Here is a 25,386-nt window from a genome sequence, read left to right as displayed (position 1 = left end):
CAATTTATTCAAATAGTTTATTTTTACGCTGATCTGATAGAACAATATTATTTTGATTTTTGACCGTCGTATTTACTTTTTGAATTATACAAAAAAAAAATAAATAAAACCTAGAATACCACTGATTTTTTTTTCGTTTATCATAGTTATCTGTCGTTTCTTGTATGTATTTTATAAGTTTTTACCGTGTTATAGGTATAAGTAAAATTTCTTTTTTTAAAAGGCCCTTATGTGGGGCGAGTATAAATGTAGGTACCTACTCCTATTTATGAGTTGAATGAAATTTTTAACATACAAAATAATACTATATGTAAGGATAATTTAAAATGATGGTCAAAATCTGATTGTTGCATCAAATTCAGCATGAAAACATACGGAATAAAAAAAAAATTTTAATTTTTAACGAGTCAACTAAAACTTTTGAAAATAAATTTTCTTTTTATGTTTGTAAGGGCTCAAGTACAGTAAAGTAATATAATCTTATCTTTAAATTAAAACAATATAATACATAATATTTAAAAAAAAAACATATAACGGTTAAAATAAATAAAAGTAACTAAGTTAGTTAATATAATGAACATTAGTTAACTTATAAAAAATTTATAAATATTTTTTTAATATAAATAATTACGTTAATAATAATCAGAGTACAGTACCTACAATTATAAAATAGCATAAATGAATAAGGATATTTTAAAATATTATTTATTTTCATTACATAACAAATAACAAATATTTTCTTGTCCCAAATATTAATAAAATGTATTATAGATAATTAGTGCAAACAACACAAACTAATGTGGATGTGATATACATCAGAAAACATGAAGTTTGATACACATTTTAATTAAAACAAATTATCATATAAACAATATATCGTTTTACTATAGATACTCAAAAATAAAATAAATCTATTCAAATTTTAGAATATTATAAATAGTCTTCAGTTATTTTCGAAAGCAAGATTATCATTTGATTTGATTTCTTCAACAGTACCTGTTTTCTTATCTTCCTGGTTATTTATATAATACATCCACCTGTAAATGTCAATTTGATATTGTTATACAATTATACAAAGTATAATATTTTATTTTGTTTTTCATGTTGACAAAGATGGAAATGTTAGGTTACATGTGAGTGGTTGCTGTATTTGACTATATTAAGTTTGCCACACCACCCTTTACATGTTTTCATAAATATTACAGGTACATAAATCTTAAAACGAAGCACGCTACTTGATATTTTTTCTCTGCAAGGAACATCTATGAATCATAAACATGTTTTTTTGGGAGGAGAGTTACCATGGTAACAACAATAAATGTTACAGCCGGTACGAAAACTGGCCACGCGAAAATCAGTCGGAAAAATAAAGTTGTAGCCATTCAAATCTCAAATACATATTTTATGATATGACTTAATTATTTAGATTTTTTTTTTTAGGTTTTGAGACTGATGACCGAGGTTATTAGCCTGTAAGGTCGGTAGTGTTGGCACAGTTGGGTTGGGATGGTTGGTACGGTCGGTTAGGAACACGTGTATTTGTGGCAAGGTTTTTTCACACTACGAAACCGGGTGGTCACCCATCCGAGAACTAGTGGCAGCGATAGTTGCTTACTCTCAATCACGTTACGTGATTGATTTCAGCCACTGCACCACGCCAAGCACCCGAGCCCCATATTAAGATTTATAATCATAATTATTGAATGGAACATCATATTAAAAAAATGTTTAATAATAATTATCATCCTATTTATGTAATTTGCCGTAGAATTATCCTGTACCTATGTAATAAATTAATAGATAATTGTTGATGATTTTTATTTACCAATACACAAATATGGCTGGTGTGAGCATTATTGAACTAATCACGTAAAATGTTCCCGGAAACGTGGTCAGAGTCGCTCTGTATATTGCACTGTACAAAGGTTTGTACACAACAGGCACTATTGTTTCAATGACTGCCATTATTGCTGATACTTGACCTGGAAATTAGTGAGTTACTGAGATAGCTTTCAATATAATGTAAATAAAAAATGAAAATTATTTATGTACCAAGTTCAGCATGAGGTACGATCTTTGAGAGAATCGATCTCATTACTATATATGTAGTACCACTCATTACATCAACCACAGCACCTGTTAACAAAATAATATAACATAGTTTGAAAAAAAAACCAAAATAAAATAGGTATTTGATATCGTACAAAATATGTAATAGGCAACAACTATTAACTATATCATAAAAGTTCTCAAACATGTTTTTTTGCGTATTCCTCATATTATGGATTACATATCCACTTTAGGTTACCACCTATTATGTAATAAAAGCCGAATTATTCAAAATTTAAATACATTTAAAACAATATAATGTATAAAAATAATAATTTAGGCACATTTAACAGTATTTGGTATCCATTTACACAAACAATAAAAAAATATTAGATCCGTTACAAACATTAGTAAAAAAACATGTATTTATTAATTTTCCGCGTACCACCGTCTACCAGTGCATACAATTTGAAAGGATATCATTGAATTGAATCACACAAATACTTTTGGGTTATCGGAGTTGAGTCCGACCAATATTTTTAGGTTGTTCGAGTTGAGTCCCTTCAGCCTATTAGCGTTACCCAGAAGACACCACGTGGAGGTTGGCTGAGTAGTGAAAAAAAATGTGTGTGATTGTATTTTTTTAATAATACCTACGTACAAAGACTCAACTAATTAAAAAAAAATTTTAAATAATTATTATTATGTACGATTGTGTGTAATATAATAATGTTAATAATTAAATAGTTGCTGGTAAAAATTTAAATGATACAGATTCTAAAAAGTCAAATCTGCCAATTTGCTTATTTATGTATTTATTTGTCTGCTCCTGTAAAAAATTTTCTTTTTCTAATGTTTTTTTACATGGTCTCTTTGCTTTGCTTCTTAGTTTTACATTTGTGTCGGACTGTATTCCCCGAAGAGTGTCCACAAGAATAAAAATATTTGGATGTCCCGAATGAAAAAGGCATTTAATTTTGCATGTAAACTTTCACAACTGTTTTAGTGGTCCGATTAGTGGTTGCTGAAAAATCACTCCAAAATTTGGTGGGAAACTGTGCAACATCATTGCCAACGCAATTATTTAAAATGTAATCTGAAAACCCATCAGTTTTTTCGTCATCACATGGTTTTATTGCCATCAAATCTTCAGTGAAACATTGGACTACGTCATTTTCGTTTAAAAATGGCAATCCAAAAAAATACTTGAGATATCTAATTTTCTCAGAATCAGACTTGTATTCTTTAGACAAACCTAACTTCTGAATGAATTGTACGCCACCAACTTTGACCCAAATGGAATCGACGCCTTTTAATTCTAACATCGGTCCAGACTTGTTTAATTGCATTGTGGATTCCATTTTCAAAATCTACATACATTTCTGAAGGGCTAAATGCTAAACTTTGCGATGTACAATAGTTAATAATATGTTGAAATGCTTTTACAAAAATATTCGACTCTTTCGTGGGCAACAACAAAAACACAAGAGGAACATATAAATATATACGAACTCAATTCAAAGATATTAAGATAATACCCTGGACCCAATTCAGACACATACAAGTAGCATGGGCTCAATTCAATATCGTCGATTTGAAAACTTCTGAGCTGTAATACCCTAATAGTTATATAAGTGTATAACTAAAATGATACAATAGTTACCTAAGCACAAAAGTATTCGTTAGGTATCTAAATTTGGATTGCATACAGTGTACCTTTTTGGGAACACGATTACGCTTAGTATTATAATAAAATATATTATACAATATACCTATTACCTACATTTTTCAATAAAAATCTATGGGTTGGCTGTGGTTACGAGTCACCCTTCCACTTCAGTTCTTGAACGACGTGATAGGTAAATCCGTTATAAATTATAACATTTTACTTATTGCAATATACGTAGGTATAAATTTTTCAACAGAAATACGGCTTGATGTTTGAAAATTGAAAGTTTTAAGCTGAATGTTAACAAACAGTTTGTGATTTTGGATACTTTTAATCACATCCAGTTATGATGATAAACACATGTTGATGCCAAAATTATTTACAATAATTTAGTGACGATGCGCAAACGATGGATAACCTAAAAATGGAATGATGCGCAACTGTCTTACAAAAATGGTTGAATTCAACAAAATTGATGCGCAAACTGCATTATTTAGACTAACCCAGAGGATACCACGACTCACGAGAAAGACTTGCTGTTCTCTAAAAATAGGTTTTTTGGTTTGGTTAAAATAAAAAATATAAACCTTTTTCCAATTTTAATAATACAGGTGGAGGATTTATGAAGTTATATAGTTTTTTTTTTTTAATAAGTAAATTATTTAATATATAGTAAATAATATTATAATAATATGTTGTATTCTTATATCACCATAATAATGCGGTATGGTATTTATAATGGATATAGATGTATTCGAGATACCTAACTTAGATACACTATGGGTGCAATTTGCTATACGCGTTTTAGACATCGATAAATGCTGAGTGAAATTTACTGATGCCATTTTAGAAATCAAAAATTCCTGGTGCAATTTACGATACATAGAACATACCTTCTATTTTTATTACCTGATCACTGTGAGTGAAATGTATTGTTTTATTAACTAAATTAATGCATTAGTTTTTATCTTCACCGAATTTAATATTATACACTTCACTCCTTGTTTACCTAACCATTGAAAATAAAGTGTATTGACTATTATCATAAAATAGCGTAGTTATAGTATTATTATATAATTATCAATAGATCAGAATCATAATTATTTATTTAGAAATAATTAGAATATAAGTATAATCATAAGTGCTCATCAACTTAAACTATATTCGGTTGGCCAATTGACTATGTACGATTGCAACGGATGTAGGGATTTTTAAGAGATTATGATAATAGTCAAGTCCCAAATCACATCAATATCACACATACAATTCAGGAGAAAAAGCATCATTTAATATACTAAGTATCATATATAAATCAAAACACGTAATCAGGGTTGTTATGTTTGAAATAAAATATTTTAAACATGTTTAAAATGAATAAAACAGTGTAAAATTCAAGTGAATATTGTGTTTTTTTGTTTATTATCAATAATAAATAATAATAGATATCCTTCAGAAAAAAGTTAAAGTATTACCTAAATAATCATCTATTTACCATGCTTCATTAAAATTTTTTTACTTAATTATAGTTAATATAATCATAATATAATGTCCACATAAAACATCCATACAGAAAATATTTAAAACACATTTCAATTGTATATTTTGTGGTAAGGGCGGGAAATGAGCTATTTCAGTCACGGGAGCCGTAGGTGAGGGCCGCATTTCGCCCAAGAATGAAATTGCCTTCCCGCACGAGCCACACATACAATTTTTTGTCACGCCTCTACATTTATCGATCACGGCAACAGTCAACAATAATTCATGAAAGAAACGATTTGGTTTTATTTATTTTAAGTGTCACGCATGGAGGTTATAATATGAATATATAAGATGCATGCAACCAAAAGTGTATGTTTGTAAGGACTGTGGTTTAAATTTCAGTGTCTGGTTGTGCAGGGGATACGTGCGTGATATGTGCGTCCAGCACTTTTGAGGATTTCCATTTTACCACCCAGCACTGTTCGGGATTTCCACTTTACCACCAGCTGGACGAAAAATGACGCTTTCCAATGCTTCAACTGCTATTGAAAACAAAACTTTCGGTGCAGGTGTGACAAAAGTACTTTGGAGATTTAAAATAATTAATCGGGGGGGGGGGGGGCACTTCTCTTTGGGCAGTCACGGTGCTGGAGAGAGATGCCGCCATCCCCCATCCGGGCATGGCAGACACCTACAGGTGCCCACTTGAAAATTCTGCCAAACACAAAAACGTGTTCCTCCGACCGTTCCTTACCGTTCCGAGAATTCTACAGGTATAATGGCCTCAGTTGCCGGGCTTAAGATCAATAAAAAAATAAATGTGCATATATGTTTTGTGTAAAACATAGTTTTTAACAGTTTAAAACAAAAAATATACCAATTTGGCGGACGTAATATATACGTATATAAAACGCAGTGACTTCGAACATCAAACTCAATCCCATATCCACGAATACAACTCAGGTGAGTGAATTAAAATATATCGTATAACATTTTCACACAGACATTACTCATTAGATACAAAATATAATAAAGTAGTAGAATAATCTCTTACATACACCCTTTAGTCTAGTAAAGTAAAATCACTAATCAACCTTAAATGACACCAAAATGCGTAAACAGATGTGCACACCCATAGTTCCTCGTATCATATTACATAAATACGCACTAAATCACAGAGATACACGGCCTAGTAGCAGAGGGTTGTCGAACCAACTCTTCTCCAAAGGACGCAGACAATTCAATATTTCCAATCAATATGCCTTCGTATGATTATGTCCTATTATCTATCTCTCTTCATACAAACCATAAAATAATAAAAACCCCTATGTTAGACGTATTCTATTACAAACAATTTTATAAAAGTACTATTATAAAAATTCTAATCCACTTATATTATAGTTATATGTTATATCTAACCTTTCTTCCATACCATTCCCTAACAATCCAACTCGTAGTCAGCTTCAGCGCAAATGGCCGAAAGACTTTCTGAATGATTAAAAGTATTAAACCCATCTTCCCCTGACAAAAAAAAATAAATCCTAAAAAATACAAAGTAGTGTCAATATAAACCCTCCAATGAATCCATCCTATTTTAACCTAACCATACGCTTATTGTAATTGTGTTTATACAGGTTGTAGTTGTTGTACATATTATTATTATTATTATTACATATTATTATTATTATTATTATTATTATTATTATTATTATTATTATCATTATTATTATTATTATTATTATTACATATTATTATTTTATTTTTATTTTTATATTCTTCTTAAAAAAATGTTGTACATCAATAATATTAATATATGTATTATTTTAAAAATATAATTCATGCTTACCAATGTAAAAATAGAATTCTGATGGTGCAAATGCAAATACGAATCCAGCGAATACTTTACTGAGGCAAGCGATCACTCCAATGAGTGCGTCGTCTAGTTTCAATAAGTGGCTTAAAACTCCGATCGAGAATCCAACACCTAAAATAAAATCGATACACACTATAAATGTATTAGTTCCTTTAAATACAAATAACTGTCCTTACCTACAATATTTGTCATAAATAAAAATGTCGAGAATAAACTGTAGTCCAATTCATTCCAATTGAAACGAACTCTCGTGTAAAAGTAGGCAATTCCAGATTCTCCTGAAATAATTGTGTTATGAGTTGTTTGACGTTAGCGTACGGTGAAACAAAACTATTTTGCTACAAATTAGTCTCTCACTCAAAACCCCTTATCGTACTTATCAAAAGTCCCTCTCCACTAACAACTTTCGGAAACCCTCCAAGGTGACTTAGGCGAAATTGGTATAGTAATCTATTGAACTACCTAACTCATCCAACAAAAATAAAAAATTTAAATGCTTGAAACTTATTAAAGCATTAACTAATACAATTTTCCAAAACTCACCATGTTTTTATTACCCTGTTATCATGTACATATTGTGCCTAAGGTTATGTGCCCAAATTTTATATATTTTATACAAAAATGTTCTTAAGAAAATTTGTTGCTTGCTTAAAACATAACATTAACGCTTAACAGTCGGACATCGGAACTCTGAGCAGCTAAAACTATAATATAATAGATAGTATTTTTAATACACACCATGTGAAGGCCCTTGGATGACAACTATTGTAAACATCAGCATAAGAATTTTCGTCCATCTTCTTCGCGGTCGTTTTTTGAACGTTGTTTGAAATGCTTCTTTGATGTGTCTTAGACTGAAAAAATCGACCACGAGATACATGCAAGATTTAGACGTCTGTGTAGGCTCTTTCAGTTCTAACATCCCTGGATTTTCTTTGATGTTGACTGAGCCGTAGATAAAAGCTATCATGTACAATGCTGTAGAGATATAGTACACTCCAAAGAATCCTAGTTTTTGATACAAAACACCGGAAAGTGCAGCACCGACTGGCCAAGCCACACCAAAGAATAAGTTCATTAAACCTACCCTGAGAGTTCGGTTTTTCAGCTGAAAATAAAAATAATCTGTATTATGTACACTTATTATTAGCACCGGGATATTATTTATTTATTTTCAAATATACAATCGTTTATCGTAAATACCAAGGAATAGGTCCCTTGTACGCTGTGCAGGTTAATGATTTGTATTAGTGAAAAGTACAGTTAATATTGATTTGATTAAAAATACAAGAGGGCTTTTTACTCACGGAGCTTATGTCCCCCATATAAGAAAAAGCGGCCAGGTACAGAACGGTAAGTCCACCGGCCATGGACGTTGGTATCGATTCCACTAGACCGGCCACCTCCATCCTCAGCTCGTCGAAATAGAACACGCAAAGTAACAAGCCGATGTTTCTGACGATTTCGCCGATAACTGGGACGAGCATACACGGTTTGCGTTTTCTGTTTCGATCACTCCACGACCCAATGAATATGACCAGTATACATGGTATGCTGCTCTGAATCATCGTTTGCCAAATGAGCATGTCCGCGACCAGCTGCTGCACTTGGACTTCTTGATCAGCGTAGAACGACATGTTCTTGTTTTCTAATCCGTGACAGACGTCGTTGTCCATCTTTAGATTGACCCTGCATGCCTTTTGCAGGTTGAGATTCTGTGTGGTCAGACTCGATAAGACGGACGACACCTGAAAGAACGCCAACAGCGGTTCCACGGTGATGTTTCGGAAGACATATTTCACTCTGGAACCGAACCCCATTCCTCGCCAACTGTGATCGTCTTCGTCTTCCGGAGTGAAACTTTTTACTCGTTCGTTCCTTTCCATTGTACCGTAATATTATACCACAGTTTTAGAAACTCTAGAAAAAGGTACTTCAAATTATATTCTGCACATTGTAATTTGCTACGTATACGAATTACAAACATCGGAAATTGGAACATTAATAGGTACGTATTTTGCTTACTAAACCAACCAATCAATTATAATATTAACATTCATATCGATTCATAACATTTTTATTTATCTTGCACAAACAATCAATTTATAAACACAATTTTTATACTACAAAATAATATAGTGGAAAAATAGCATTTATTATTTATTTTTTCTAAAAGGTCTAAAGGAACGTGTAGGTATGTGTGTCAAGGTTTTTGCCACTATGGACCCGGGTGGTCATCCATCCGGGAATTAGTAGCAGCGGCCGTTGCTTACTCTCAAACACGTTGTGTGATTGATTTTAGCCACTTCACCGAACTAAACCACAATATAATTTATTATATGTATATAATATATTATTATACTCTGAGAATAATATAAATGTTCAATAAAATATTATATTTTAATGAATAATTGTCAGAATAGAAAAAAATTACTTACTAACGGTTTAATATTCCTAGAAAGTAATAATATATAATAAATGTCTGATATTTTATATTTTTCAATTTTGTGCAAGTGTTTAGTAATAATTAGAAGTATATAAAAAACATTAATATTTTAATGTTTATGGGTAAAATATTACAATTCATTCGTAATAGAGTATTTTTTTACCAATCAAAATATTTTGACTTGAATCCTTGTGGTGACTAATCAAAACTCCTGCAAAGTTATCTCAAAAAAATACCTATTTCCTGTCAAAAATACTTGTAGGAAAAATTATGCAATTTATTGTCGTGTACTGAATTTTACATGCATAACCTTAAATTAAACAGGAATTTAAACTTAGTTGGATACTTGGATAACGATAGTTCTTCCGACCAATAATCAATGAAATACATTTTTTTAGTTAGTAATTGGTATATTCTCATCGATTATAGTATAGTTTAGTACTTATCTAATATCATACGACTTTATTATTTTTATGGCCATTATAAAATGCCACGTGGCCGTAACAGCTGTTTCTTGACGTTTCTTTCACAGGTTTATATATAGTACTAGATAGCGAACTCCCACCATGAATTGAAGCATCAAGGTCGGTTGGCAATTATATGGTATTTTATATGGTAAATAAGTTTAATTATGATTTATCTAGTATTGTATTTTATTATTTCTAAATCTGTTATTAAAATAAAAAATAATATTTTATATAAATTATTTGACATTTACTATTTTATTTTACCATTAAAAACGATGTTATTCCTAATTAAATTTCTAGTTTTGCTAACTAAAATGGCGGACGTCCACAGCCAAGCTTCGCTTGATAATAATGTAAATTATATAGGAATTTCTTATCTAGTGTAGTATAGAAAACTGTGGTTTCTTTTGTCAGTTAGATATCTTCGGCTTCGTGGCAAGACCTCGTAAGTCATAAAATTTACATTTTTTTTCCAAATGCATTTTATTCATGGATACATTTTTTTTTACACATTTTGATATCGTTATAGTATATTTAGATAATAATATTTAGATAGTTATTCTATATGATAAAATACAAAGGATAAAACCTCGTATTTCAGTCAACAAACGTAAACATATTTTAGCCTATCACGGTTTTTCCTGATAATTTGATAAAAATTATTTACACGGTCTTGCTACAAAGCCGATGATATTTTGTTTTAGAGTTTTTTTTTCAGCAGCTATAATTGACTGGAGGTACTATTAATTCTATAGATATTTTTTCCGAAGATATTTCGACCAATAACCGAATCATTAGGTTTGATCAAATTGTATGCAACACAGTAAGTTTCGCATACTTTTATGTAGGTATCTACATATATATTAGGTTCAAATGTACAATTATCGAATTTATAATTGTCGGTTGGTTATTGTTTTGATTTTAGCATCGTACTCATTCCTGACTTATTAAAAATTACACACTTGGTCGATGTGTGATTATTGATATAATATTAAATATATTACATACAAGTATGAGCATTCACAATTTAACGAGAAGTAAACATGTTATACGATTGCATGTTTTATCTATAATAGGTTATAACGCAGTTACTGATAATTTGTTCACAATATGCAAAACGTATATTATAATGATGGATAATCGTTTTTTTTTTAGTATACATATAATTTGTAACCAATGGAAAATGTTTAATCATTACAATATTTTTCTGAGATTCATTTTAAGAGGTATTATTTCCCAATAATATTTTCTATTCTTATGAAAAATACAGCTGTTGTAGCAAACGTATTTGCACATTCATAAATCTATCTCTGTTTTTTTTTTAATTTTCCAAATTAGTGTGTATCGAATAATTTTATTATTATAAGACAGTTCACTTTTTTAGTACCTAAGTATTTTTTATGTTAATTTAACAGGTTTACAGATCCAAGAATCGTATTAAAAACTATTTTAATCAAATTGTATTAGTTTGAAATATATCAAGTTAATTTTTGCGATTATTTTTTACCTATCTAGATTCATTTGAGGATCGATCAATGGACAAGACTTAAACACTCAGATTAGTTTATCTCACATAGAAATGTTATTAGAGCACATGATCCAAATTATTAGGCATTACATAATTGTATACAATACACTGCAGTAATAGTTATCATAATCATTCGTTATCTTACAAAGCTTAGAATTCAATGGTATAGTGAAACTTCCATAAACAGTCAGTACATTTTTTAATATAATTGTATATCTTTTATAGTTTTAGTGTTAATGATATTATATTACATAAACTCTGAAATAGGTACACTTAATAACAATATTAATACCTGCCAATAAATATAGGTTCTTAATATGTTAATTTTTGTTATACAGGACTTAATTGATAAAAATAACATAAAAAGCAAAAGTCAAATATGATGGATTAATACTGGTATTAACCGGAACCGAAATTTTGGATTTTTGAGAACTGAACTATACCTATGTATACCTACTTCAAAATTACTCGTAGAATACGTTTCAAACAAAAATAATTTATTCAATTTTAATTTCAATTTATTATGTAAATTCATAAAACAAATATTGATGAACGACTACTAGTGATTGTGAACTTGAGTATATAAATTGTAACTTATTACCTGTGATATATCCCGATTGAGATATTCAGTCATCGAAGTATTTTTCCAATTACGGAACATGTAGACGTGTAACGCAGCAGGTACCTACTCACTACTGCAACTACTTTAACGTACTGCATTGCACGATCGAATTAAATTATATTTTATATTAATCTAGATTACTTTGACAAGTAATTGTTTTCCCACCACACTTACTGAATTAAATTTCGAACAGATAAAACCGTTTTAATATGATATGTCAAAAAACATTTTGTTTTACACAACACAAGTCGTATGCAATCAATGTCGAATACTATTGTTATCATCTCCAACGATAATTAGCAATAATTTTAACCAAATAATAAAATAGCCTTGTATTGATATTTTATTTAAATATAATTGGACAACTAGTAAAAACAGTAATTAAAATATTATATTACATTATCATTAATGTTTTATATCTGTATAGTATAGACTTATTGTACCTACTTACACATACAATATTTTATGCTTTTACCATTTACCCAATTTAACATCATAAAAACTATATGCTAATCTTAGTTTCTTGCCTAATATACTATGGTAACTCGCAAATATAATACTACAATGGTAGGCATGCAGTACTATGCACTGTTAAGGTGCATACGATTTGCGAACATTATATCATTGATAATAAACATGATTATTTTACTAGCTTGCAAGGTAATAATTTTAGATTCTGAGCGGAGCAATGAATGTATTGATTTTACAATGATGAGTGTTTTTTATTTTATTTTTTTGTGTCTGTGATCAACTTTTATGACAGTGAAATGTTGACTGAATGTTTATATTATCATTTTCTATAGACGGAAAAAATTTTCAAAATATTTTTACTTGTTTTGAGCGGCTTATGGTTTATTGAGGAATGAATTAACAATTATTTAAAATGGATTTACAATTGTATACAATTTGTCCAGAGTCGATAAGCCAAAGTGTGGGGGGGGGGGGCTACGTGAACTTGGTCCCCTCATTTTGTTTTTTGATATCTAAGTTATAGGGTGACTTACAAATTCGGGGAATTTCTTATTCTTCTGTAATTCAAAAAACGAATAACTATAGATACTTGAAATTTACACCATATGTTTATTTTATAAATTCCTACACTTGATAAAATTTTCAAATTTTTTTGACTCATTTTGAGCTGTTTACAAAAATTTTCAACTTTTAATCTTTTTAGTTTATTTTTTTCTATAAATGTCAGTATAATTTTATTTGCTGTATCAAAAAACAACGTGAAAATGTAATACAAGGTTCTTGATATATTGTTAAAATAGCAGTGGAAAAATATTAAAAATTCATAGGCACATATTTTTATTATAATCATATACAGTTCAAATGTTGACAAAATTTATCAAATTTAAAATTTAAAAATGATTTTATAGCTAAAAATCTATAAAATGTTCAACTTTTATAGCTAAGGATTGATCATTTAAAACAAGGTTCCGCGTAAATAAGTAAATAAATTACTTTTTTTTTTTTTTATTATTATTTAAAATACATCTACAAGCTATACAGTTATTTGTACAATAATTAGATTTGATAAAGGAAAGAATAAAAAATTAACGGCGAATAATAGGATTGGGAAGTTATCCATTGATAACACCCAGCTTAAGTAAATAAATTACTTTGATCACAATAATATCATCAATTAATATAATTAGTAATATATCATAGGCTAGCTGACCGTCTTCGCTCAGAATCGTTGTTCGTATACAATGATATTTCCATTACAGTGACCCAATTGACTACCTTTTTATTGTTTTAGTATTAATTTCATAAAACAAGATGCGAAAAAATGATCCCTTCAGTTTGGTTGTTAGTAATGATAATAATCATCAAATAATAAATTAAAGAATGTGAAACTAGGTAAATCAATAGTCAATAGAGAGTTATTTATAGTCATATTTCATTACTAAAAAGTTAGACAAAATACATACCTAAGTCCTAGTCACCTAGATACTCGAATATTCGATAGTAGGGATAACACATCTTTGCAGGGTTGTAGTGTTTTAACTTTTAAATAAATTATATTTAATCATTGAATTTGGAAAACGATCTAGTACGGATGAGCTCGATTATTAAAAGGACTGAAGTATGGTTTGGTTTAGACATTGGCTTTTCAAGGGGTTTGGTATAGGCAATTTTAATGCACCTTATGATGAAAAAAGTTAAGTTAAAAAATACATTCAAACACTAATATTAAAAGTAGCTCACAAATGGTCCAACAATAATGCTCTTAATGTTGGCTATTGTAATTATAAAGTTCTATAGAAAAACGGTTTCGTGCCGGAAAGAATCGTGATACAAACATTTATAAGCCTAACCAAGTTAACATAGATAATTAGATACAAATCAAATTACTTCAATAAAACTATGAATATGTAATTTTGTTTAATTTTTACAAATTTCAATGTCACAGGTTAGGTAAGGTTAGGTTAGTCTCAGGCTAATATACTCTTCAATAATATAGGTTATAGGATATAGATCAGGTAAAATGTCCTTAAGTTAATGTGAAAAATATTATATTATAAAATTAAAATAATATTCTTAGATGATAATAATATATGGTATGAAAAAATTGTCAATAAATACAAAAATATATATTATTTATTTATATTTTGTGGCTTAATAAATATTTTTAGATATAAAAATTATTGAAATAATTATTTTATAGACGTTTTTATGGATATATAATAAGGATTAGATTATACATTTTACTATCACAATATATTATAAAAAAATATTTTTATCTTGTCTCTCCACAAAAATTATATAAATTAACAGTTCAACAATTATTATATTAAACACTTATCAATGAATAATTGTAATTAATTAACAATTAAAACTTAAGATTAGATGAAAAATAATATAACAGTCGTAAAATTAATTAAAAAGAAAAATATATATACACACATTTATTTAGGTCTTAGTTTAATAAAATAATAAATTCTAATTACAAATATTTAAATATTGGAAATATTGCATGATTGATTGTTTGCACATTAGTCGGATTTATATCCTGAGTTTTCATAATTATTTTTTTCTGACGTTTCGTATAATTTAGGAATTTTGATTGTATCATTCGTTAATTCAGAATTTTTCTGTACTATTTCAGATTTATTATTTTCTATTTCACGTGCTTCTCGTTCTTTATTTCCTTTATGCATCCACCTGAAATAAAGATAATTATTAGTTATTAGTTAATAAGTTATTTAGTATTTATCTATAATTTGTAATTTGATATGACATAACTCAATAGTAAGATTTGAAAATACGTGGGTACCTATTTGTCATTATTTTCAACTATAATTTGTCAGTTCTAAATTTATAAAAAATAAGTTTATAAAAAAAATGCTGTACAGTAGGTGTCGAGAGGGTTACTGTAATAGATGGGTTAAAGTTGAATTCAATGATAAATCATTGCACACGAAAAAGATTCTGAGCAAAGACGGTCTATCAGCCTATATTACTAAGTAGGTATAGGTATGATATAGAAGCTATTAAAGTTGTTTATTTATTACGATATTAACAATACAGTAGTTTAAATTAACTTTTGCCAAAAATATTGCATTTGAAAATGTCATTGTGTGTGTAAAATATAATAATATACTTTATAAGTTTCATATACCCACAAATAATATTTTTATTTTACAACAAAAAAAATAAATTCATTACACTTTGTTTAACTACCTATCCAATTTAGTCCGAATTTGGAATTTAACTTGAATATTTATGAAAAACTTGGGCATATATATGTTTTAGATTTGTTGGTTTCAATATTAATTACTAACAAGCAAACATTTTCAAGCCATAGCTATAAAAATTGAACATTTTATAAATTTTTAATTACAAAATAATTTGCAAATTGTCGTGATTTTGACAAATTTAGACAAAATTTTTTAAGTTAAATTTGCACCTATCATGTACCTATTTTCAATATTTTTGAACTGCTATTACAACAACTTATGAAGAACATTGTATTAAATTTTCAAGTTTCTTGATCGTGCCGACATTTTCTCATGGCAATAAATAGCTCAAAAACTGTCGAAATATTTTGAAAGTTTTTATTGCATGGCAAATGGTCATATAAACATTTTATGAAAATGTCAAATATCTACGAATATTCGGTTTTGGTTTACTACAAAAAAAACAAAATCGATTTTGACAAATACTTGTTTTGAGTAAAAATCCCCATTGTTTCTTAATTTGTTTTTGTTTTTCCCTACCTTTTTGAAAACTACTGAGCATTTTTTCCTTTTATAAGATTCGCTTTCCTACCAGAAAATATGTTATAGTGGAAAAGCATTTTTACTGCCTCAAAAGGTCTGACAGATAGGAATAAACACACATACATAGTTTAAAATTAACACATTCATGGCTCGGCTCAAAATCTATATAAGTACTAAGCTTCGATAGTGGAGTTTTGGGGGTTGAACCCCCTCACAAACTTTTTGACGTAAACATTTTTTTCTGATGTATTATAACTTTTTATCTGTAATTTATTTTAGTTATGGTTTATGAACCATCCTTGAATATATTTTCATTGTAGATGCCGGATTTAACTACCTATATATTAATATATTATAATATTTTAAAAGTAATATTAGTGATAAGTAGGCTACAATATTAATTTAAAACGTGTGTTTTCGATATTTTCTATATGATATCGATATGACGATATCGTACAACTTGTGATATCGCGATACAATATCGGAAAATCGGAACAATATCAATACACAAAATTGTATCGTTGCCCATCACAATAGATTCCTTTAATATCACAAAATATAATAGTACATTTTATAACTGTTGACTTCAATACTTACAAAAATATAAAAACTGCTGGTATAGTTAATCCACCACCGAGGAGGAAGTAAGCTCCTGGGAAAGTTTTCATTGTTGCTTTATAAAATGCACTGTACATCGGTACATATATCATTGGAACAAAAGCCTCAAAAACTCCTACAACAGCACTTACTTGACCTAAACAATTACATTTTTATCATAATTAAGTAAAATTATATTCCAATCGTTGCAACAGTTTAAAAATTACCAAGTTCGTCTGGAGTGACAAGTTTAGTAAATATAGATCTAGTTGCAATGGAACCAGCGCCATGAATAATTTCCACAACAGGGCCTGAAAAAATGTAATTATTAATTGTGTATTATAATTTCTAAAAATCTGCTATTGCGAGTATAAATTATTTACTTACCCAAATAAAATATGTATTTATTGGGTGCAAACGCGAAAACGAAACTACCAATGACTTTACTGACACATGCCATTGCAGCGATCAATGCGTCATCCATTTTCAACTTGTGATTGAAAATCCATAACGAAATTGATGTTCCTAAAATAAACGTTGTATAATGTGTTTTATATTAAATTAATTTTTTTAATTTGGTTTTAACAATATTTGGTTACATACCAATAAAACCAGTGACCATGGTAAATGTAGAAAAAATACTGTAATCGACTTCGTCCCAGTTAAATCGAATCCTGGTCGACAGGTACATAACTGACATTTCACCTAAAATGTATGATTAAAAAATGATAAGTTTTAGATTGTTTTAAACACATATTGTGATTGTTTTAGTATTTTTAGATGTGATAAAATGTTTAATATATCTGATATAGTGGAAGTGTAAAATATATAAATTTCAAATAATTTACTAACCTGTCATAGGACCCATTATTATCATTAGAACTATCATCATCATCAAAATCCTGAGCCTTCTGTTATCATTACCTCTTTTGAATGTTACTCTAAACGCATTTTTTATGTGTATTAAATCAAAAAATTCCTTAACATTTGTTGAGAATGACGGATTTTTAACGAATTTAGGGTCTTCACAAATGGCCTGTGTGTCGTTATTTTTTATATCTTTAAGACAAAAAAATCCATAAAGTATACCCATGAAGTATAAAGTGGAACATATTGAATATATTCCATAAAAACCGAGCTTTTGGTACAGAATACCAGACAAGGCTATACCGAAAGATATCCCTATGGTTAATGATAGGTTCAGCACACCTATTCTAAGAGTTCTCATTTTCACCTGAAACCATAATTTCAATATAATACGTGTAGGTAGTTATTTGTTCGAAATTCCAGAGGAGTATTGAAAAATATCAAAAACTGTGTACCAACCGTGGTTACGTCTGAAATGTACGTGAACACACCCATGAACATGATCATCCAACCACCCGTTAGTGACCCGGGCACGGATTCGACCAGACCGGCGATTTCCATCGGTAGTTCGTAAAAATAGAACACACAAACCAATAAGCCCAAGACCCGCACGAGCTCTCCAAAAATTGGCAACAACAGGACCGGTTTCCTCTTGCGGGTCCTGTCACTCCAGGATCCGACGAAAATCACGAATATACACGGTATGGTGTGCTGTATAACCGACTGCCACATTGTCATGTCGGTGACCAGCTCTTGGACTCTTGCCTCCTGGTCAATGGTGTAATTGGTCTTATTCCGTTGTTCCAACGCAGTGCAAATGGCGTCACTCATGTTTAAATTGACCCTACATGATTTCTGTAAGTTTAGGTTTTGCGTGGTGAGGTTGCCGAGCACACTTGACACGATGAAAAATGCGAGCAGCGGCTCCACCGTAATGTTGTTAATTATATATTTAACTTTTGAGCCTAAATTCAGTTTTTGCCATTTTTCGTGCTCTGCGTCCACTTCTTCGGCCATGTTGGTATCGTCGTTTATGGACTTTTTTGTGAGCTTCATTATTGTTTTGTTTCAATTTAGCTCATTTCGGAACAAACATCATTTAATACCTAAAAAAATAAAATACATCATAGTATTATACAAAATATTTTATATAATCATCATACAGAAAAATTATCTTAAAAAATATATACTATGCAATAGACGTCTTGAGTGCTATAAATAAATTAACAAAATTACTCAACACATAGAGTTCCAAGTGAATAAAAAATTACTATTTTAATTTGTTTGACTTGAAAATTTGATCTGCACGTCCAACTCTGTGTTGGACTTAAATAGAAATTATTGTTGATAGTTACTTATACAATTGATTAAAGTTTTGAATGATAACGATGATTCAACTGAAGTTTTTAACACTAGCAGTTATTATTTCTATACTATCAAAAATATTGCATAAAATCGTGACTTGGAATTTATATTTATGATATTAATCGCTTGAGCAATTAAAATTTGAAAGCACTAACAAACTACAACGCTTAGGCGTGTTTATGAAATTTTTTGACTTATCGTTGTTTCAAAATTTGAAAGAATACACCACTATTAACTCAGATTGGACCAAAGAGTCTGTATTCTGCCCGAATTTCTAATTAAAAGCTAGACGAATAACGTAATACGTATTTATCACAAAAGTGAATATCAGCTAAAATGTTCAAGGATTTTATGAATTCTCGTAATTCTAAAAATAATCTATTACGTAAAAGCCGTTGCCACAATTAACAAACAATAGGTAATAATGGTTTATAATATATTTAATTATCTAATAAAAAGGTAGGAGGTAGCAGGTACTACACAATACTAATACTGTTTAAAATTATAATGAAGTAGATATCGTAGCTAGTAATAATTAAACAAAAATAACGATTATGCAATTGAAAAAAATAACAGAACAAATAATAATAATAATAATAATAATAATAATAATAATGACAGTATGCAATTGTCTAAACTTTATTTTGCAAGTAAACATAATGATTAGGTATATTATTATGAAGCACGGAGACATGCCGTATACAATAATAATATGTATTGTAACTTAAGATTTCGAGTGGAGTTTTGAATTTATTAGTTTATTATAGTTTTTAAAATAATATGGTATGCGTATATTTTAATTACATGTTTTACGTTTCTTTAAACAATTATAAGTATAAAAGTAAAAAAAATATATGTGATGGTGTGTGTGTATTTTTATTTAGTTTTGTCACGTACCTATTATAACATTCTTGCATAATATAACCGTGTGGTGTACAGAAGGAAGGCATAAAATATATTTCCACTACCTACCTGTACAAAATCGAATTTAACTATAAACGAGTTACCCATATAAATCCTCTCATTTGTAACAGGCACATAAAAAAGTAGAAAATTATATTTGATATATTTGATGATGTATATGCGTTAATGTAGTAATGTATTAATTAATCAACACGTAATAATAATTGTAGTTACATATCAGATTATGCTGTTACATATTTATACCTACTGAAAGTTACCACGTTGGATTGATGTATGAATTAACGGAATAAACTATTATTAAATAGGTACTTATTTAAATCTAACAAGTAAAAAAAATTGTTTGTGATTTAATAAAAATGTTATAACATCGTTATTATCTACGTCGAACGTAAAAATTAATGTTGTTATTGTATTACATGATTCAAATAACTATATAGACAATACATGTAATATAATAATAATCGTGTTCTAAGAGAATTTTAGGGTCAACTATACATTGTGATTCCTTAAACAGCAAACGCTAATTTCGTACAATTACCTACACTGGAGAGATATTCCTTAGTTGGGGTTTTCCGATAATTTTGACAAGTAGGTAAAATAGGTACTGGTAATTTTCACTTTTGACCTTTCAAATTCAAATTACAAGATACAATTTTCTACCAGAAATCACCCTCAAGAAGTTGAAGATTGAAGCATTTTTCTTCTATAAAACGTGTACACAGAAATAAAACACACATCGTTGTTAAATCTATACAAATATCTCTACGATTAGATTCTCAGAACCTTATATTATAACTAACTCAATTTTCAAAACAATATTAAAATTGGTTTTGTTTTTATAATTTTGAATGACAATACACACATTTTTAATTTTATGCTCTTTTATACTACTAGAATATTTTTCTGAGAATTTTTAACTTCAAACCATCAGTTACTCAATTATAAGTAAGTATTTAATTTTTACATCAGTAGACTATTATAGTGATGAAGAAGAAGACGATAATTTTGCGTGCCAAAACTGTATAACATTCCACTCCGTTCATATAAACTTTAAATACTTATAACCAAAAGATAGTCTGAGATCTTAGTCCGGGCTTGCAAATAATAAACAACTGTCGTTCAAAAATAAAATTTTATAAATTTTATAAATTTATATAAAATTTTATAAAAATAGTAAAAATTATATATTTTTACTAAAATATTGTTTTTTAAAGAATTCAAATCATTGAAAAATAAATATTTTCAAAAACGTTCATGTTTATCGAGGTGATGCGAGTGTTGATTTTATATAATCGCCCAGTATATCTAAAACAATACTAATACTATATACGTAGTTATCTAAAATAAAATCCAGACAGGATACGGCCATAGGCGGAAATAGCTATGTCCCCAAATATCCCAATAGGATCGAAGCCCCCTCTACTCACATTGTTGTTAATAATGTTAGCCCCCCCCCTCCATCAAGAAATTGTAATGGATTTCCGCCTATGGATATAGTGACTGAGTGTTAAACTTGCAAAGATGGTGCGGTGTATTATGACATTAAATTTAAAAGTAATGATTAAAATTAAACATTATAATGTATACATTCGAAAACATTCTTTGATTGGATCTCGCATAAAATCTAAAAACCTGATAAAATATTTTTAACAGTTTTCGGTAGTTTTTCTTACGCTTAAAGAAATTATTGAAAAAATTGAAAAATTACAACTTCTAAGAAATTCCTAAAGGTTCATTTGATTTGGCTATTCCAAATCATATATAGATACATACCTATAGCCAAACATGCTGTTTTTTAATGTAGGATTTTATTCACTAGATCTGTACTTAGAGGTAACACCGTCGTTTAACAAATTGTTAAAACTACTTAGGTGTCCACTTTAACGAAAATTGTCAAAAGACAGTTTTTGTAATTGAATAAAAGATATTTCTCACTAGTAATAACTAAGAAGTAACGAATTTATTTCGTTTGTATTCAACTGGAAATCGATCACTTGACGAGTAGGTAGTAAAGTGATATAATCATGTTTGAACATAATTTTTTACGGCAAAATATAAGTTAGGTCAATATAATAATATAATTGTTATTCAGTCAAGAAAAACAATTGCTAAAGTAATGATAATAATTGTATACGAAAAAATATTTAATGTACTATGTTTTGCTGATATTAATAAAACTCGATTCTAAATAAATAATGATACATAGTAATACATTGTTAATTGTGTTGATTTATTTGATCCAAACAAATAACTATACAAATAGTTGTTTGATGGTTGATTATCAAATAAATCAACACATTATCATAAAAGAAAACACACATAATCTGGAATACTATATAGCAATGGGCACTCTATAATATGTTTCTAATTTAATATTTATAAAATATGTGATTCATAAGCCACAACTAAATTTAAATCAATAACTAACTATGCTCAAGCTCGATATTGGCTCAAATTATTTTGCTATTAAAATACAATTTATTAGGAAATATTATAATAGTACTTGACGTAGGGACATGTGTTACAAAGCGTAGTTTTTGTAAACGGTAATAAGTACGTCACTATTCACTAATATATAGGCACGTATAAAGCATGATAATATATGTTGACATAAAATTAAAATAAACATTTTTTTGACTTTCTATTTGATCGAATTTAAAAATGAAAGAAATACAGGTTGATTATAGACATTAACAATATCATTTTAACATTCCAACAATAATTTGTTAAGCAAAAAAAATCGTAGGTATTTTAAAAATTATATTTAGGCTGTTTAATATAAAAATAATTTTCCGTCAATCAAACTGCAAAATAAATCAGATAACGTTAATACTTGAAAAAGAATAACTTAGTTTTATGAAAAAAAAAATTGATCAAGATCGTCAAAAATATTTTTTTAAAATAATTCATGAACATATTTATAATAAAGATTTTATATTAAAATATTATAATTATATTGTCAATATGGTATAAAATTCCAAATCTATTATGATTTATCAAATAATGATATAAAAATGATATGCATTTATTCATTAATTTATACGTAGACTAACGTCTAAATCTAAAAGATATAACAGTAAAATTTCGTATTTAGAATGGTTACCTAGAATGGTTAAATATCGTTAATATTCGTTATATGCTTTGAATTCAATTTGTATCACTTTTTTTTAATTTGCTCATAATGAAATGCAAATTCATTACAATCGCTCTGATCGTAACGGTTTTTTTTTTAACTCTCCCTTACCTTTAGAATTTTAATATTTTACACAACGTATATACACTTTAGCATACCTCGTAATTATTAATATAACCACGAACTACTTTTTACGGTTTTACGTGTCTTAATAAGGTTTCAATCACAATTTGTGCACCTTAAAAAATGTATAGTTGCGTTTAAAAGGTGAAAAATATTATAATATAACGTACGATTTCTCGGTAGTATATTGCATTTTGATACGTCAAATCCTGTACGAAATTTGCTGTATTTTTTGTGGATTATAAACTGTTTAGAACGTGTACCTATATATTTATTGTTTTATCAAAAAAATAAATATACTTTCTGTATGATCGATCGTGTGATTATTATGTATTGACACAGTATGTATTATTTTTTTAGTTTTTTTTTTCATTGTAAAGTTTTCCTGATGAAGTCATCTAATTTATTATTATTATTATAGAATTTATTTTTTCTGGCAATTTAACAATTGATAATAATATAATAAATAACATTATTTACAAAAATTTTAAAAAAATTACATGAGCACCTACATAAAATATAATACCCAATATAATTAAACTAAATTATTACGTTAAATCAGGGTGGTACTTTGCTCCAGTATATATGGTAGTGACTGAGGCCAACCACCGAGCTTCACCAGGCCCCGAATAAATGTATACAATGTGTTTATTATTTATATATTTTGATAAGAACATTTTTATGCATTTAACGCTGAAAAAATACTTTAACAAAATTCAAAATCAATTTACCTGTTTTTCTTTGAAAACATTATATTGCATTGAACTGCATTCAATCTAATGGATTGAGTATTTTAATATAAGAATTTTATTTATGATGATTTTCGATGGATTTTTAATAAATTATTCAATTTCAAATTAGAAAAATAAATATAGAAATACATTTTAAAAATTGGGAAAGGAATATTTTAACTATATTATCTAATGCTAACTACGACTGATATCAACACTAAACTATATTTCACAGTTTAAAAAATAAAATAATAATATGCTATCAGCGTATAAGGCCTAATTAGTCTACATTCTAACTATAATAATAATTTTACAGATTACATTATAATGTAAATATATATTATGTAAATAATTGATGTTTAGTTATACCACTGTATGGCCTCCTTCCTCATGTAATCATTGTTGTGTATTCTTTTCTTTTTCTAATTTGCTTATTATGCCATGTAGTACAGATAGAAAATATTCCATGAAATCATTAATTTTAATGTTTATATACTATGATAAAATAATTTCATTTTCTAAATATTGGAAGTTTGGTTATATAATATTATTATTATGTTTACGTTTAGAGACTAAGATTAACGATACTGCAGTGTTATGATATATAAAATATTTATTTATATTAAAATGTTGATGTCAAGTTAAGCAATTTCAAAATATTCAATACTTACAACCAGGCACGTAGCCAGGATTTTATTTTTTATTTTTTTTGGGGGGGTCGAAATAAATGTAAGTACAATTTTTATGCTTAATTGATGTATAAAACCTTTTATTTTTTTTTATAAACTGACAAATTAAAACCTTACAAGTCAATTTTCAACTGATGTCTATAATATAAATTTTCTGCTTTATTGAGCTATTATATCCAATACTTGGTCTGTAGAGATAGACACTTCCCAATGTACTCACAGAAGAGTAAGTCCCGTTAAACTCTCATTTCCAGTTTTGTTGCGAAGCAATGTTTTTAAACGTTTTAGTGTTGAAAATGAGCGTTTGTTCAACTGCTGTTATAGAAACTGCCTAGTGTTGCCAAGATTTTCAATAAAAAATGTATGTTTGGGTAAAACTTTGCATCACATGCATCCAAAATATCCATCATTTCAGATAACATGTACAAATATCACATATCTGTGATAATATTGTTCGATGATAATTGACGTTATACGACGTTGTTGACGTGACAGTGTGTCGGCCGTCGGGTCTCCGCGATATAATTTGACCCATAGATAATAATATTCGACCGTTCTATAATAGTGGTGTACAATAACATTTTTTTGAATGACACGT

At 28.5% G+C, this 25,386-nt stretch overlaps 1 protein-coding gene across 1 annotated transcript in view; it reads right to left on the bottom strand.

The window, feature by feature from the left end:
- Positions 1-683: 683 nt before the first annotated feature.
- LOC132938918 (uncharacterized) overlaps positions 684-25,386 on the bottom strand; it is a 36,303-nt gene continuing 11,600 nt past the window's right edge. Inside the window, exons 2-15 of the mRNA XM_061005904.1 lie at positions 18,283-18,929; positions 17,809-18,190; positions 17,560-17,661; positions 17,344-17,481; positions 17,184-17,267; positions 16,957-17,113; positions 15,134-15,301; positions 8,378-8,966; positions 7,809-8,178; positions 7,247-7,348; positions 7,044-7,181; positions 2,053-2,136; positions 1,826-1,982; positions 684-1,037 (exon numbers count right to left, since the gene is read on the bottom strand). Coding sequence (XP_060861887.1) covers positions 944-1,037; positions 1,826-1,982; positions 2,053-2,136; positions 7,044-7,181; positions 7,247-7,348; positions 7,809-8,178; positions 8,378-8,966; positions 15,134-15,301; positions 16,957-17,113; positions 17,184-17,267; positions 17,344-17,481; positions 17,560-17,661; positions 17,809-18,190; positions 18,283-18,879 — 3,162 coding nt within the window. The 5' untranslated portion in view covers positions 18,880-18,929 and the 3' untranslated portion in view covers positions 684-943. The remainder of the gene's footprint in view (positions 1,038-1,825; positions 1,983-2,052; positions 2,137-7,043; positions 7,182-7,246; positions 7,349-7,808; positions 8,179-8,377; positions 8,967-15,133; positions 15,302-16,956; positions 17,114-17,183; positions 17,268-17,343; positions 17,482-17,559; positions 17,662-17,808; positions 18,191-18,282; positions 18,930-25,386) is intronic.

This window comes from Metopolophium dirhodum, chromosome 2 (assembly GCF_019925205.1).
Source record: "Metopolophium dirhodum isolate CAU chromosome 2, ASM1992520v1, whole genome shotgun sequence".
In the NCBI taxonomy this organism is placed as follows: Eukaryota; Metazoa; Arthropoda; class Insecta; order Hemiptera; family Aphididae; genus Metopolophium; species Metopolophium dirhodum.
The sequence above is the reverse complement of the archived record's forward strand: the minus strand, read 5'-3'. Positions and strand labels throughout refer to the sequence as shown.